Consider the following 18,015-nt stretch of genomic DNA (forward strand, 5'->3'; position numbering starts at 1 on the left):
TTAAACATTATTTACGCAATTTTTATCTGTAATACTGAAACTGAAGTAGTGTGTGAAGGTTAGAGGACGTCTCAGAGCTCAGGCCTACGGAAATGGGTTTAACGTGGTTGCAACTTTCACAATTCTCACTTCCTCCCACTTTTTCCAGCGTCGGTGATTAACTGGGGGCTTTTGTGTTCTCTCGCACGTCTTTACATGAGCTCTGTGTGAACATGCAGGCTTTGTGTCCTCCAGATCGTCCTGAGTTTGTATACAAACGTACAATTGCACATTTTTTCACACTTGCACATTTGTACATACAGATTTGTCTACACTGTGTACGTCATTCTGTTGCACTGTGGAGCTTTCTGTCATTCTGTTGCACTGTGGAGCTTTCTGTCATTCTGTTGCACTGTGGAGCTTTCTGTCATTCTGTTACACTGTGGAGCTTTCTGTCATTCTGTTACTCTGTGGAGCTTTCTGTCATTCTGTTACACTGTGGAGCTTTCTGCCGTCATTCTGTTACTCTGTGGAGCTTTCTGCCGTCATTCTGTTACTCTGTGGAGCTTTCTGCCGTCATTCTGTTACTCTGTGGCGCTTTCTGCTGTCATTCTGTTACACTGTGGCGCTTTCTGCCGTCATTCTGTTACACTGTGGCGCTTTCTGCCGTCATTCTGTTACACTGTGGCGCTTTCTGCCGTCATTCTGTTACACTGTGGCGCTTTCTGCCGTCATTCTGTTACACTGTGGCGCTTTCTGCCGTCATTCTGATACTCTGTGGAGCTTTCTGTCGTCATTCTGTTACACTGTGGAGCTTTCTGCCGTCATTCTGTTACACTGTGGAGCTTTCTGTCACTAAAACAAATTCCTCGCATGTGAACACAGACCTGTCAGTAAAGCTGATTCTGATTCTGATGACATTAAACAGATGTTCAGGAGTTCTGCTTTTAAAGTAAATACCCCATTCATCTGAAGATTTTATTTCATGCAAATAAAAAAAAAGGCATGTTCTCCCCGTGCCTCGGCGGTTTCCTCCAGGTACTCCGGTTTCCTCCCCCGGTCCAAAGACATGCATGGTAGGTTGATTGGCATCTCTGGAAAATTGTCCGTAGTGTGTGTGTGTGTGTGTGAGTGAATGAGTGTGTGTGCCCTGTGATGGGTTGGCACTCCGTCCAGGGTGTATCCTGCCTCGATGCCCGATGACGCCTGAGATAGGCACAGGCTCCCCGTGACCCGAGAAGCGGGATAAGCGGTAGGAAATGAGTGAGTGAGAGAGGTTTAATCGTGTGTGTGTGTGTGTGTGTGTGTGTGTGTGTGTGTGTGTGTGTGTGTGGCCATGCAGTGGACTGAAGTCAGGACATTGTAAAGGAGACACTCGGGTGATGACGTTTTTAACATCCAGAGCATGACTGTCGTTGTTGTCAAAATAACATCCCTCATCTTCCACAGGAATATTTCATACTTGTTCTTTATGTATATGCGCTTCATCATGGCGTTATGACGACATCTCATGATGCTTTGTCTTTTCCTTAAAGCGGTGATCAGCTCAGTTATGAATGAAACAGAGCCAGTTAATTAACCCCAAACTTCATAACTTTCATACCGCTGGTCAAGGTAACACACCGAGGTAATCACTATCACCCTGTCTCACGTACATAAGATGACCTGCATCATCTTTATCTTCTGATGCACTGTTTTTGTGGTAAAATTAATTATATTGGCACCTCTGTGAGATTAAAGCAGGACCGGATCTTCAGGCCTGTCGCATCTCAGTTCAAACTGTTTGTTTTCCTGATTTTCTATAATAGTGATGGTATCAGAATCAGAATCAGAAAGGTCTTTCAAGTATGTTTTCACATACGAGGAATCTGTTCTACCACAGTGCAAACAGAATGACATCGACACGACATGACACATATATAATAAATGCAGTTGTATGTACAGTGGGGAAAATGTGCAAATTGAAATATAAATCAGTAATATGTATAAATAATGTAAGAATAGAATAAAATGGTGTACAGGTCATGTTGTGACCGCAGCGACACGGGCGTGGTGTGAAAAGGAGTTACTCTTTGACACATTCGCTGCTTCAGCACAAAAAGATTAGCGAAGCGAAAGACACAAAGTCTTTACGAAAACTGATAAAACCTACAGTATGTCCTTGTGACAGTCTGGTACTTATTACGGCGAGCCAGAACAGACGGATGTCTGATAATTCTCACAATTTTAAAATGAAACAAACAAAAACAAACAAACACAAACATAAATAAATAAACCCAACTAACGTTTGACTTAAATCGTGACATTTAAATGAGTTTAAATAAATTTCTCTCTTAATGCTGAAACTATTGTATGGTCCTGGTTTAGATTTAAGTAAGTGGAACAGCCTGAAGCGCCCGAACCGTACGAGTGTCATTATGACCGTGTCAGAATGTCGCTCACAGAAGAAACTCGTTGAACAGGAGCAGAACACAAGCAGCACGTGTTGAGGCTAAACGTGTACATCGGCTACCTGGCGTCAGTATCTGGGGCTGATGTAAGAACAGCAAACAGAATTGTGTATGAGACGGTAGAGGAAACGTATCAGATCTCGGAGGGAAAAATAAGATGGGAGCAGGAATTGGAAATTATTTTTATGGCGACATTTATTTAAAACATTTCTATTTTTTTTAATGTAAATTATTTGTACTTAAAAAGAGGCCATTTTTAAAGCCTAGCAGTTTTGAACATGATACCTGATCATTATCGTCGTTGTCTGACGCTTACGGTTTCGTTATCAGTACTGATATTGTGCTATCTCTGGTTCTGTTATTGCACTTCTTTAACAAGGTTAAACGCTTATGGCGTCTCGTCACCTCGTCGTCGTCATGGTGCCGGTGTGCGGTGACATCGTCAGCCTGTCCTGATGCATCCTACTCGTTTGTGTCATGGTGTCATCTTTAGCTTTAGTGTTTTCGTGTGAAACATGAACATGAACATTAGCGTTGGTGTGGAAATGTGCTGATTGTTTTTTTTTTTTTTTTTTTTTAAATTGTGATGATTTAAAATTTTTTTTTTTTAAATTTTCAGGCCCAGAACAAAGACACGGGCATCCTGGCAGCTGCCAAAGTGATCGAGACTAAGAGTGAAGAGGAGCTGGAGGATTACATCATAGAGATCGACATCTTGGCTACGTGCGACCATCGTTACATCGTCAAACTGCTCGACGCCTTCTTCTACGATCAGAAGCTATGGGTAAGATGAGCCTGAGGGTTTCGTGTAAAACCTCCGCAGTTAATCACCAACACACCAGAACCTGTCGCAGAACACTAGATGAACGTTTCTTCCATAAACATTTAATAAACATTTTTTACTTCTAAACTTAAATATCACTAAGTTTAATTCTGTTCTTTAAATGAACAGTAAGTTGAATACTAATATACTTGTAAATTATTAAGCTTTAAAAGCCACTTTTTTTCATGATGCATCTCTAAACTTTGAGCATCAGCCAATATTTATTTATTTATTTATTTATTTATTTATTCTTTATTTATATTACGGAAATCACTCTGATATGCAGTGAAACTTGCATTCTTAAAGAAAGCTTTAACATTATGGTGTGTGTGTGTGTGAGAGTGTGTGTGTGAGAGTGTGTGTGTGAGAGTGTGTGTGTGAGAGTGTGTGTGTGAGAGTGTGTGTGTGAGAGTGTGTGTGTGAGAGTGTGTGTGTGAGAGTGTGTGTGTGAGAGTGTGTGTGTGAGAGTGTGTGTGTGAGCACTCACACGCATGTACAGTAAGTGACTCATCTGTGTGAGTAACAAAATAAAAAATCCAAGCTGTAAATCCACCTTTAGATTTCAGTTCAGCTCTTAATGTCTGTAATCCCACACAACCTGATAAACATTACAGAATGTTTTTGTATTTATTTATTTAAACAATTATTTACACTATAATGTGAACAATACCAATGTGGTTTATTTCCCTTATACCTCATCACCATTATCACCATCATCGTTACACTGCTCGTTAAGACTGAAACAAGCGAAGATATTTATATTGATTGATGAGCTGCACAGTTACAGAGGCACTAAACCTTCGCTTCGTCCAGACACACACACACACACACACACACACACACACACACACAGAGAGAGAGAGACCGACATCACAGTGAGAAAAATTTACCTCTTTCATTTCCTCAGGAATTCCAGCGACGCTTTAACACAGTTCTCTCTATAAACACGACGAGGGAAAGGACAGAAAGCGCAGCCGAGCTGAGACACGTTTGTGACCTTTATAATGTCGAACACTAAAGACGAGCGTGAGCTCAGGAGAAGGACAAATAATAAAAATAATGTTTCTGTAATGTACGTGATGTTTGTTTATAATTGAAAACACTAATAAAAATACATCAACAGTATTTATCGTTTTAATTAAATCAAACTACAATCTTACGTTAAAAATAAAACATTAAACTTTACCATAAAACTGCATTCAATAAATAAGTAAATAAATAAGTAAATAAATACACTCACTCGCACTCTCTCACTCGCTCTCACACACGCTCGCTCTCTCACTCGCTCGCTCTCACTCGCTCTCGCACTCTCACACTCACTCACGCACTCGCACTCTCTCACACTCGCACTCTCACACACACTCGCTCGCTCTCACGCTCGCTCTCACTCGCTCTTGCACTCTCTCACACTCTCACTCTCGCTCGCGCGCTCTCGCTCGCTCACTCGCTCTCACACTCACTCACTCGCTCTCACACTCACTCACTTGCTCTTGCACTCTCTCACACTCTCACTCACGCACTCGCACTCTCTCACTTGTACTCTCTCACACTCACGCGCTCGCTCTCACACTCGCTCGCTCTCACACGCGCTCGCTCTCACACGCGCTCGCTCTCACACGCGCTCGCTCTCACACGCGCTCGCTCTCACACGCGCTCGCTCTCACACGCGCTCGCTCTCACACTCGCTCGCTCTCACACGCGCTCGCTCTCACACGCGCTCGCTCTCACACGCGCTCGCTCTCACACGCGCTCGCTCTCACACTCGCTCGCTCTCACACGCGCTTGCTCTCGCACTCACTCGCACTCACTCGCACTCACTCGCACTCTCACTCACACACACACACACTCTCTCACACACACACACACTCACTCCAAGCCCTTAAACACTTGGTTGCTGAAACAATTCCTTGTGCCTTGACATAAAAATCCTGTGTGTTTGGGTGTGAATGCGGAACTCGGCCAAAAAATAATGAAAACACACACGATCAGCTGAGATGTTATAAAGGAATCTTTTGCTAATCTTACTGATTAGTGATTTAGACACAACAACAAATTGAAAAACACAACAACATTTTGTTTTTAGTGATTATTGTAAAAATCGGACCATAAACCCATAAGTCGTGTTCTGTGCACAAGTAAATTTACATTTTTAAGTGTGAAGACTGATTGATTTGTGATTAGATGTGTAGGTTTGATATGTACACAGCTATGTGGTTATGTTGGGCCACGAAGCCTTAGCAGCTTGTAGTACAGTAAAAATAACACGGGCTGCTGAGTGACGGCACGTTGGCATCCTGACAGCAAGTCCACGAACGTGTGGCGCTCTCTGCCTTCTGTCACGTGTGTCTGAGCACTCGTGTATGTGGAAGAGGGCTGATTCCCTACTGTACCCTGCTGATGAACATCAACGGTGTGTGTGTGTGTGTGTGTGTGTGTGTGTGTGTGTGTGTGTGTGTGTGTGTGTGTGTGTGTGTGTGCGCGTGTGTGTGTTTCTCTTCTGTGAGTAGTTTGTGTGTTGAATTCAATTCTGGATCTTTCTCTGGTGTGATAGAAACTAACTCGCCAAATTGTCTGGTCTCTTCTTTCCTGTCCAACCAGTTTTTGTTTTGCTTGAAGAAATGTAACATCTTTCTGTGTGTGTGTGTGTGTGTGTGTGTGTGTGTGTGTGTGTGTGTGTGTGTGTGTGTGTGTGTGTGTGTGTGTGTGTGTGTGTGTGTGTGTGTACCGGTTGTACTGCCTTCCTCACCATGACCTCAGTCTAGTGGCATTTATGTCATCCAGAATATTACATGAATCTGAGCAGGAAAGAAAACCAGTGAAGTGATTGTGGGGGAGGGGGAGGGGAAGGGGGGGGGGGGAATAAACACTATTAAATGCCCGCTTGTTGTTTTTAAGGCTGGTGTATAGAGAGAAAAGGTAAAGAGCAAATGAATAGGGTGATTTTGCAAATATTAAAATGATAAAAGTATAATATGAGAAATTTGAAAAAGTAAACTGAAGTGAAATGTCACGTTAGTGGCACTCTGTAGTAGTGTGTCGAAATGTGTAGTAGTGTGTCGAAATGTGTAGTAGTGTGTAGAAATGTGTAGTAGTGTGTAGAAATGTGCATTTTCCTGTCGTGAGTTTGGTGTGTAGTAGTTGTGTAGAAGTGTTGCAGTAGTTGTGTAGAAGTGTTGCAGTAGTTGTGTAGAAGTGTTGCAGTAGTTGTGTAGAAGTGTTGCAGTAGTTGTGTAGAAGTGTTGCAGTAGTGTTGCAGTAGTGGTGTAGTAGTGTTGCAGTAGTGTGTAGTAGTGTTGCAGTAGTTGTGTAGAAGTGTTGCAGTAGTTGTGTAGAAGTGTTGCAGTAGTGTTGCAGTAGTTGTGTAGTAGTGTTGCAGTAGTTGTGTAGTAGTGTTGCAGTAGTGTGTAGTAGTGTTGCAGTAGTTGTGTAGTAGTGTTGCAGTAGTGTGTAGTAGTGTTGCAGAAATGTTGTAGAAGTGTTGCAGTAGTGTGTAGAAATGTTTAGTAATGTGCATTTTTCCTGTCGTGAGTTTGGTGTGAAAGGGTTTTAAGACGTCACCCTGCATCGAGTCAGTGGCCTTTATCTGAATGGAGTGATGGAGGAGGAGAAGAATGAGAGTTTGTTCTCTTCCTCCTAAATGCTCTTTATTCATACTGACGTTAAAAATTCCACCTCCGCTCCGAACAATCTCAAGTATTCAGTCTGAAACTCTCCGATTCTGATAATCTAATATTTATTAGTTTGTGCTGTTTATAAGTTACCATACTGATGATTAAATCTCTCTGTGGGTCACTTAGCAGTCTAAAGGTTACCATGGAAACACACAAGTCTGTGTATAAGGTGCAAGCACACACACACACACACACTGCTGCATATAAGGTCAATATTAAGATGTGTTGGAAACTAGAGAGAGACACACACTGGAGTCAGCAAGGGTCAAGTGAGTCATGACCCACGGCTCAGAAATGTCTCTCCAAAATAAAAGTCCCCTTAAGACTCCTTTAGAATCATTAATGTTCTCTGAGTTCTGGGTTGTGATCGATAAGAAGGTGTTGATTAATTTCCTACCACCGCGGCCCTGACAGTAGTGCAGGTCTCTGGTGAGACGGTGATTCTTTATAGCTTCTATGATGCAACTGAGAACTTGGTTCATAAAGCAAATGTAATGAAAAATGTATAAAAATCATGACACAAATATGTGACGGGGGCAAATAGGTAATAGGGGCAAATTAAAGTAGGTGGGGTATGAAAGTCATTTCATAAGTGTTGCATTACTGATCTCTCTCTCTGTCTCTCTCTGTCTTTGTGTGTGTCTCTCTCTCTCTCCGTCTCTCTCTCTCTCTGTCTCTCTCTCTCTGTCTCTCTCTCTCTCTCTGTCTCTCTCTCTCTCTCTCTATCTGTCTCTCTGTTTCTCTCTCTCCCTCTCTCTCCCTCTCTCTCCCTCTCTCTCTCTCTCTCTCTCTCTCTCTCTCTCTCTCTCTCTCTCTCTCTCACACACACAGATTATGATAGAGTTTTGCCCAGGTGGAGCTGTAGATGCCATCATGCTGGGTAAGAATCTCAACTGTATTTATTTATTTTATTTTATTTTATTTTATTTATTTATTTATCTATTTATCTATTTATCTATTTATCTTTTCATGAACAGTAACTTTACACACTTTTGTAACATGGTTCAGGAAAATAATATAAGATAATTAAGAGCATTACCGTAATCTGACACGGACTTTTAAAGAGTTTGATATTTTATCCGTCGTCTTTAATCTTTATGAAACCTTTTTATATATATATTTACTATTTTATATAATATATATTCTACACATTTCTTTTTATTTATATATAAACAAAGTAAAGCTAATAAAAAGCCGACGGTCGTCTCCGACACGTCTTTAGCAGAGCACATCCACCTGTAGATGGAGCGATGGAGCGTTCATTAAAACATATTTTTGTTGAACTAAACACTTTTTTGTTTTTCTGTAATTCTGGCTCCCTGAAACCTTTAAATAAACATCATGGCTGCCAAAACGTGCTGCACAAACACAGCCTTCGTCTGACTCCATCCTGTATATCGGCCACGGCTGGAAACGACGTGAATAGCAGCTTTGAGGAACTTTTCTGGCTCCATTTACAGGAATATTCACTTTATTTATACAGACTTTCATTCATGATGTAGATCAGTAGATTTAGTGTCTTTACATCACCCAGGACTTAGGAGTTATTCATGCTTTTATTTCCTGTATTTAATTTTGTCCTCGTATCCTTACGCTCAGACAGACTTCTTGTGATTTGTACAGTAAATTGCAGTTTTCTTTTTTTCGTCTCAGAGTTGGAGCGAGGTTTGACCGAGAAGCAGATTCAGGTGGTCTGTAAGCAGATGCTCGAGGCTCTGGTTTACCTGCATAGTATGAAAATCATCCACCGAGACCTGAAGGCAGGAAACATCCTGCTCATGCTGGATGGAGACATCAAACTCGGTCTGTATATTACTGTTTAATAATAATAATAATAATAATAATAATAATAATATATATAGCTCCAAGCAGCGATGGCGGCCCTCGCACATTTTTTTATCGCTATACGGTGCCTCCCAGAAAACAATGCACGGTGGGCAAGTGGGTAAATATCAGTGGACTATTTTACGTTGTTACTGACCCATTTGGGGACTGTAGGTAAATGAAACCCCACATTTTAGACAAACGAGGGCGCTAGTGAGCCACTTAAGAGACGCACCTTTTGTCTGACCTTCTTGTCCACACTTAACAGCCGACAAATGTGATGTATGTGTCAAATTTCAAGTTACTCTAAACACGCCAAAAGCCTTAAATATGCCTGAAATAAAAGTAAAGTTTGACACGATGCCATGGCAACGGCGTTTGAGATCAAAAATCCGTTCACAATTTCGCATTAGATTCAATCGCATGAATCCTCTAGGAGGAGCATTTAAAATTTCATTGCATGCAACTGTGAAAAAAATCCACCTTTGTGACTGACACACTTCCTGGGGCCTGTTGGTGGCGCTATACGCGGGACTCACAATAGGCACATCGATGCGATCGGAATCCTTGGCCGAACACACACACCGCGTGTCATCACAATAAGACATTTTTTGGCTTAGATATTAGACACTTCCTTTTTCTCTGAATTCGCCATAAATTCGTCGCCTTGCCATGGCAGCACCGTTTGAGATACAAAAATCCTTCCAGGATTTAACAAGTGCAACGTCTCGGCATCATGTTCACCACGTTTGGTGTCAATCACATGAATTCCCTAGGAGGACTACTTAAAAGTTCACTGCATGCAATTATGAAATAATCCAAAATGGCTGACTTCCTGTTGGGCGGAGCTCATAGTTTAGAGCGTGAAAGTTGTTCGGGTCGATGAGATCTATATGCGTACCGACTCTTGTACATGTGCGTACATAATTGCCCGATCTGTGCACAAATGTTTGTTTTTTTCATTACAGGGGGCGCTACAGAGCCCCCCTGCCACGCCCGTATTCCAGCCTTTGCCTGAGCCTGGCGTCGCCCGACTCTGACACGTGTGCCAAAGTTCAAGAGTTTACGAGCATGTTAAGGGATCCCAATTGGCCAATGTGCGTGAAAATAAATAAATAAATAAATAAATAAACCCGAGCAAAAACAATAGGGCTTCGCACCATTTGGTGCTCGGGCCCTAATAATAATAACAAAGATGCCGTTACAGGTTTAGATTGCACTCATTTTTATATCGTAGCGGATTCTCCGCTGATGATGAAATGATAAACAATTTTATTTAAGGTTTATGGAAGGAGTCTCCAGTGTCAATTGTTTTGTAAAAAGCTGTAAATGTCCATTTTCTGACATCTTGAGGACAGAAAAGTTCACACATTATTTTTTTAGACCTTTTTTGAACTAAACCTGCAGTGTGTGGATGAGGAACGATTCGGACATGACAAGCTGTTCCGTGATAATGTTCAGCACACAGTGCGGCTGGACCGTAAGCTCGACAACAGATATAATTTTCATCGCTGTTCTTGTTTCAGGGTTGAATTTCAGCTTAAAGACAAAACTAAAGTGTTCACCGATACGGTTTGAGACGCGGCCGAAGCGATACGCTCAAGTTAATGGCTTTTTAAAATGTCAGGCCAAGAGCAGTAGAGAACAAAACACGCTTCTGTTTCCACAAACTCGAACGGTGCAAAGAGCTTAAAGCCACACGCTCCTGCTACAAACACTGCGCTATGATTTCATGATGTATGTCCAATAAATTTAGCAGCTCACCTTCATTTATATAATGAAATATTTAAGATAAATTGATAAATTTGAGGGTGCACAGTGGCTTAGTGGTTAGCACGTTCGCCTCACACCTCTAGGGTTGGGGGTTCAATTCCCACCTCCACCTTGTGTGTGTGGAGTTTGTATGTTCTCCCCGTGCCTCGGGGGTTTCCTCCGGGTACTCCGGTTTCCTCCCCCAGTCCAAAGACATGCATGGTAGGTTGATTGGCATCTCTGGAAAATTGTCCGTAGTGTGTGTGTGTGTGTGTGTGAGTGAATGAGAGTGTGTGTGTGCCCTGTGATGGGTTGGCACTCCGTCCAGGGTGTATCCTGCCTCGATGCCCGATGACGCCTGAGATAGGCACAGGCTCCCCGTGACCCGAGAAGTTCGGATAAGCGGTAGAAAAAGAACGAGTGAATGAATGAATAATAAACTTGAATAAATCGCAGGCTATTATGCTTCATATACAGTGTTATACCCATCATTCGGTTAAGATTGTGTAATCTATTTTTATGGCATATTTCCATCTCATGCCTCAATCTCAAACTTTATTCTATTTTTACTTTTTAAACCCCTCCCACAGCTGATTTTGGCGTGTCGGCGAAAAACGCCAAAACTCTGCAAAGGAGAGACTCTTTCATCGGGACGCCGTACTGGTGAGTGCCGTTATAGCGTGTTACGCCGTATCTGTGTTTACGATGCGTCTCACCGCCGCCGCTCGTTGACCTTCCTGTTTCACCTGTCGTCTGATAACGTTTGAACTCGATGTCGTTTCACCTGAACTCTTGTACGCTTCAGCAAAAGAAAACGTCACAGGACTAAAAGTCTCCCTGATTATATTAAACGTTTAAGTCTAAACTTTATAAAAACATAAAACCTAAACGTGTGCCTCGGGTATGTCGTCTCACCTCGAAGGGACGTTTCAGTTTAAACACTGATTGACAGAGGTTGCGCAATCTGATCTCTGGTTCCTGGAAAAAAAGCAGCTGTGTACCTTTGGTCCAGCGGAGAAAGAAAAAATAACAAGAGGAGAGAGAAATCGGTACAGATCATTATGATGGGGTTAAAAAAAAAAGTGTGTGCAAAAATATCTGATCATGGCGATTAGACTAAAGAACACTTTTTAGTCTATTTAAGACGTCTAGCTGGAAAAAAAATTAATAAACACTATGCAATAGGCAGATATTTATTTATTTATTTATTTATTTATTTATTTATTTATTTATTTATTTATTTTAATAATCTAGTTGCCTAGTGAACCTTCAATGATAGAGATTTAAAAGCACTTTTGTACGCACGATGGCTTAGTGGTTATCACGTTCGCCTCACACACACCTCCAGGGTCGGGGGTTCGATTCCCGTCTCCTCCTTGTGTGTGTGGAGTTTGCATGTTCTCCCCGTGCCTCGGGGGTTTCCTCCGGGTACTCCGGGTTCCTCCCCCGGTCCAAAGACATGCATGGTAGGTTGATTGGCATCTCTGGGAAATTGTCCGAGTGTGTGTGTGTGTGTGTGAGTGAATGAGACTGTGTGTGCCCTGTGATGGGTTGGCACTCCGTCCAGGGTGTATCCTGCCTCGATGCCCGATGACGCCTGAGGCACAGGCTCCCCGTGACCCGAGAAGTTCGGATAAGCGGTAGACAATGGATGGATGAATGGATGAATGAATAATTATAAACAGTTGTGCTTATATTTAAACGAAGCAGCTAAAGGATAGATTACACAATTACATATTTATTTTCTTTTTCTACGTCTCTTTTCTCTTCCTTGTCCCTGTTCTGTGCTTTTGTCTAGTCTTTTTGTGTCTTTTTTTTCCTGTTGATATTAGTATTTAGTATTATTGGCCCATGCTGTGTGTTAAACATCAACACTGTGTCTGTTCAGGATGGCTCCTGAGGTGGTGATGTGTGAGACCACGAAGGACGCGCCGTACGATTACAAAGCAGACATCTGGTCTTTGGGAATAACGCTGATCGAGCTGGCTCAGATCGAACCTCCACACCATGAACTCAACCCCATGAGAGTGTTGCTGAAAATCGCCAAGTCTGAGCCTCCTACGCTGGATCAGCCGTCCAAATGGTGAGACACCCAGAAACACTGAGGTCACACGTGCGATGCTGAATAACACAAAGCCTTGTTTACAAAAACCTGCAGTGGTTTGCTATGTAGTTAGCGTTAGCTAACCATCATGACATCATGACTCTGCTTTATAACTTGGTTTTCATGCAGTTAATATCAAAAGATTATTTGGGATTTGTCTATAAAATAACACACACACACACACACACACACACACACACACATGCACACGTACACATTGTGCCATTGGATCTATTCTTTAGTTTTAAAGCTTTAGCTTAAAAGGAGAAACAGAAGGAAAGGTTTTATGCTGTCTGTGTCTGTGTCTGTGTCTGTCTGTGTGTGTGTGTGTGTGTGTGTGTGTGTGTGTGTGTGTGTGTGTGTGTGTGTGTGTGTGTGTGTGTGTTAGGTCGGACAACTTTAAGGATTTCCTGAAGCGAGCACTGGATAAGAACCCTGAGTCACGTCCACAGGCCTCTCAGCTCCTCGAGGTGAGTGAGGTGTTACTCCCTTTAAACTGAGGTGCTATTACACAAACTCATGCACTGCTGTATGGGGGATGGGGTGGGTCATGAGGTCAATGTGCTTAAGTCCCAGACACCAGTTTGGGTTCAGTTACAGTGGGCATCATCATTTCCTGTTTAGGTTCGGATCATGGAAGGAATGACGGTAATTTGCATATTTTGCTTCTGAGGAGGAGCGAAAGATGAAAGGAAAGATGAAAGGAAACACAGACTGGATTTTACTCGTTTTTATATCAGGAATCTTTCACCGTTTTTTTCTTCTTCAATTTTCGATTTGTTTTGTTTTATTTACAAGCATAAAGTGAGTGAGGTGGAGTAAAGAGGTGCAGTTACTGTTAACTGTGTAGCTACTGTCTGAAAGAGGCAGTGTGTGTGTGTGTGTGTGCGCGCACAAGTGAGTGTGTGTGTGTGTGTGTGTGTGTGTGTGTGTACCTTTTGTAAAGGTAGTGTTAACAGGACTGTGTGGGGCAGGATAACAGATGGTTAGTGTGTGTGTGTGTGTGTGTGTGTGTGTGTGTGTGTGTGTGTGTGTGTGTGTAAACGTGAAGGTTTTGTGTCAGACTTTTGTCGTCAGCGTGTTCCACATGTTAACAGATCAGGTGGCTTTTTGCTTCAGTCAGTATTAAACAAAGCTGAGAGCAGAATATTATAACAAACAGTTTATTGCCATAAACCTCTATGACTTGTTTATCTACATCAGCTTCAGATGGAGAACCGAAGAAGAGCTCCTTTCATGCCAGAGAAGAGAGAAATACGACTTAATTTGTTAGCCAAGAAGCAGTGGCTTAGATTGAGGTTTGAGAAAGCAGTGGAAGGCTAACAGGAAGTAATCATGTGGTTTCCTCTCGACGTGTAAACAGCAGCCATTAAACCGGTTACAAATGATTCCTATTAGAAGCTGAATTTGTAGCTCTGAAAACTAAAAGTAAAACAAATTCACAAAATTAAATAATTAAGGCATCCTTAAAAATATTTTGGTTTGCAGTAACAGTAAAAAAAAAAAAGGGTCAGTAGGTAGGTCTATGTTTTATATTCTATTAAAAAAAAGTACAATTTTGGTGACGGTGATGATGTCGGTATGACTTTAAACTAATTAGCATATGGTGACGTCACTGACTGGGTCTTCACCCCGTGCCTTCGGCGGCTATACAATTAAATTAAAATGAATAATTTTACTTTAATTGTATTTAAACATGCCTTTTTAACTCACTACAACACTAAACCAATGAGAACCCTGAGCTTGTTTCTGTACAACGAGACGGTTCCATCTGGGGTAACAGGAGACATCCCCGCTTCACACAGATAGCATGTCGGACATGACGATAGGGATGTAAGTGCTGTGGTGACAATCTCAGGGTATTCCGCCATGACTTTAATCCAGAACACCGGCAGAGTTTCTAACTTCCTAACGACGTCTGTTTCGTGCTCATTTTTGCTAATTTGTGGGTTAAATTTGAGCAAACACAATATACACGTACACCAAGCACTGTTAAACATGACAAAGTACCGGTGAACAGAGAGAAGATACACACCTTCTCTCTCCACCAAAGCTACAACACCACTGCCGCTCGCAGCCGCTCGGCTCCAGACGTCACCTAAACCCGGCCCGATATCATGATATTTTGCGCATGCGCGGTATCGGTGCGGCTTTAGGTGACGTCTCTCAGCTCCCGGTTAACCTCTCGTCCATGGAAAGTCTCACAATCCCGAGAGAAATACACCACAGTAAATAAAATGGGAATAATTTAATGTTCCTTCGGCGTACCGGTCCGCGGCCCGGGGGTTGGAGACCACTGTATTATGGCACCCGAACCCGTTAATAAATAAAATAAAAACCCGTTAACTCAATAAAATTGAGTCGGTCCTAAATTGACGGTCGGTCGGGTTACGGCAAACAAGAATATTTTTAAGGATGGCCTGATCATTTGTCTGATGGGGGCTTGGATCCATGATTATCTTATATTCCTGGGTACCTTTATTCAGGGTTCCTGTGTACCTTTATTCAGGGTTCCTGTGGGTCTCATTATGTTCCTCTCATACGTGAGCTTCACCTTCACCAGCTGGACTCATTCAATTAGTGCGCGTGCAGAGGGGATGAATAATGAATGAACATGATTTTCCTTCTCTCCGCTACACTTCTGCTTTCACAGCTTTTTGTGTGTGTGTGTGTGTGTGTGTGTGTGTGTGTGTGTGTGTGTGTGTGTGTGTGTGTGTTCCTCTCCTTCCTACCTGTGTACCAACTGAGCCTTGTTGTTCTTCTTGTTGTTGTTTTTTTTCACACCTTGAGTTAAAACTGCTGACTCGAGGCAATTTCTGGCAGCGTGTTATGGACAATTGTGTGTTGACTTTATTAAACCTTTTATTAGAGTTCTTGGAGGATCTGCCCACATACTGTCACCAGTGTTTTTCTGCTCAACACACACACACACACACACACACACACACACACACACACACACACGACTTTTAATATAGTGCTATTTAACTAGAAGTTTCTTTCTAGACTACACATAAGAGAGTGATTTGGAATTTCAGCTGGACGGTACATCAGCATTTGGGATGAGGCCACACGTGTAGGCTGTGGTTTGGGACATTGACTATGTTCCTGATATAAACCCTGTCCCCTTTGTGTCCTCTTTGTGTCCTCTTTGTGTCTCTCAGCATCCCTTTGTGAGCTCAGTGAACACAAATCGGCCCCTGATGGAGCTGGTGGCTGAGGCTAAAGCTGAAGTGATGGACGAGCTAGAAGAGGACAGCAATGAGGAAGGGGACGAGGACGAGAATCACGAAATCACAGCTGTAAGTGGTTTTCGTTTTCTGTTAACACACACACACACACACACACACACAGGTCTATTCAATGGTCTACATTCCAGACTGTACAGGGTTTGCTGCATCAGCTGGGACAAAGCTTTAAAGCTGTATGTAGGGACTTCATGTCTTCATGTCATACCTACAGGACTCGTGGTATCTGATTACAGTTTCTTTACACGATCCTGACTACAAACTGGTGCTGAATTAGACATTACGTTAAGGTCAGATTAGGGTTTGTTTTTACTTGTTGAGTTCTGAGTCAACAGTTAGTTATATTGGCAAGAGCAGTGGGGAAATTAGAAGAAGTGTGTAAAATAAATCTGTCTCTCTCTCTCTCTGTCTCTCTCTCTCTCTGTCTGTCTGTGTCTGTCTGTCTGTCTGTCTCTCTCTCTCTGTATCTCTGTCTGTCTGTCTGTCTCTTTCTCTCTCTCTCTCTCTCTCTCTCTCTCTCTGTCTCGCTCTCTGTATCTGTCTGTCTCTCTCTCTCTCTCTCTGTATCTGTCTGTCTCTCTCTCTGTCTCTCTCTGTCTGTCTCTCTTTTTCTCTCTCTCTCTCTGTATCTCTGTCTGTCTCTCTCTCTCTGTCTCTCCCTCTCTCTGTCTGTCTGTCTCTCTCTCTCTCTCTCTCTCTCTCTCTCTCTCCCCATTGTGTAATCCCCCCCCCCCCCCCCCCACCAATTGTGTAACACTTCCTGTAACCTATTCCGGCTGACTTAGTGCTCACTGTCCCACCCGACTTGGCGTCTCTGTATAAAGCTCTATTTTAAATCTGGCTGACTTTCTCATTCTGCTAAATCCTGACTTACACACAAAATAAAACGATAGCAACACTTTTTTTCCCCTCACTTGTTTCTGATAAAAAGTGTAATAATTAATCCGGCTTATTAAATGTCCTTAAAGTCGTTTAAACAGCCTTTTATGGTCGGAGTAATACAAAGGGGTTCGAAAAATCAGGAAGAAAATTAAGTGCATGTAGGAATAAAAATCTGTAGACTTCGGATCGGCTGCTTTTATGAAAGACGTCCGAAGTTTTGGAAATTTTAAGCTCTTAAAAAATTACACATTTTTTAATTTTATTTTTATTGACTAAAGACAAGGAATGCAAATTAATTTATGATGGAAAGTTGATGAAAAGTTTGTCAAATAAAAAATGAAAGCTTTTTTTTTTTTTTTTTTTTTTAAAAAGTTAGATGTATTAAAACCCCTTTTTAAAGCTCGTTCGCTCCACTTCCAGATTTAACCCAAGTTAAATTTATTTATTCCTGCAGCCTCCGGGAAAAGATCCATCAGCAACGAGTCAGACGAGTTTAGAAGGGGACCAAACGCCTCTCCCTGAGAGTCCCGTCGACTCGGAGCCCCTGAAACTGGAGAAAAAGCATTCGGATGAGGATCGAGACAAACCCTCCAGCTCTGACTCTGGGATCGAGGACGGGAAGAGCACGCCGACGTCAGAGGAAGAAGGAAAAGGGGTGGAGTCTCTGGAATACGAGTGTGAGTTGCCGGCTTCACCGCCCCCTGTCCTCAAAACACCACAGTTGGAAGACCGAGAGGGGCAAGAGGGCAAAGCCGAGAATGAGCACGTAACACCAGATCTCCCCCTGGTGGTGGGGAGTGAAAGCGTGTGTGAAAAGCCTCCACAGGCGGCGGAACAGGAACCAGACGTCCTGCTTCATGCTAATGGGGAACGGAACAAATGTCGCTCGGGGAGTCAGGCGTCAGAGAGTCTCGACATCAGCCTGTGCTCCATGGGGCATAGAGATAGTGGCTCTGGCAGTGCACAGGTGTGTGTGTGTGTGTGTGTGTGTGTGTGTGTTTATGAGCTTTAATGTATTAATACAGATCTGCTATAGACAGTCTGTCTTCTATCTCTTGAAATTAATAAGACTAAAAAAATTTGACCGACACTGCATAGAATGAGTCCTGGGGCTCTGACACTGGAGACTCCTTCCATAAATGTTCAATAGCCACCTGCTTACTATTTGCAGTGTCGGTCGTACCTGTGAATGAAGTGGCGTTACTATGGAAACAATAATGGTTTCCAGGGAGCAAGTTAATATAAACCTGTGAATTGCAGCTGCAACTCTATCAGAACTGCA

The 18,015-nt window shown here is 42.5% G+C and overlaps 1 protein-coding gene across 1 annotated transcript in view; it reads left to right on the plus strand.

Annotated features, from left to right (window-relative positions):
- Window positions 1-18,015, plus strand: part of stk10 (serine/threonine kinase 10) — a 32,094-nt gene that overhangs the window by 6,329 nt on the left and 7,750 nt on the right. Inside the window, exons 2-9 of the mRNA XM_027158899.2 lie at window positions 3,049-3,213; window positions 7,755-7,803; window positions 8,577-8,726; window positions 11,090-11,162; window positions 12,388-12,582; window positions 12,992-13,073; window positions 15,768-15,905; window positions 17,188-17,700. Coding sequence (XP_027014700.2) covers window positions 3,049-3,213; window positions 7,755-7,803; window positions 8,577-8,726; window positions 11,090-11,162; window positions 12,388-12,582; window positions 12,992-13,073; window positions 15,768-15,905; window positions 17,188-17,700 — 1,365 coding nt within the window. The remainder of the gene's footprint in view (window positions 1-3,048; window positions 3,214-7,754; window positions 7,804-8,576; window positions 8,727-11,089; window positions 11,163-12,387; window positions 12,583-12,991; window positions 13,074-15,767; window positions 15,906-17,187; window positions 17,701-18,015) is intronic.

The sequence above is a fragment of the Tachysurus fulvidraco genome, chromosome 21 (assembly GCF_022655615.1).
Source record: "Tachysurus fulvidraco isolate hzauxx_2018 chromosome 21, HZAU_PFXX_2.0, whole genome shotgun sequence".
Lineage (NCBI taxonomy): Eukaryota > Metazoa > Chordata > Actinopteri > Siluriformes > Bagridae > Tachysurus > Tachysurus fulvidraco.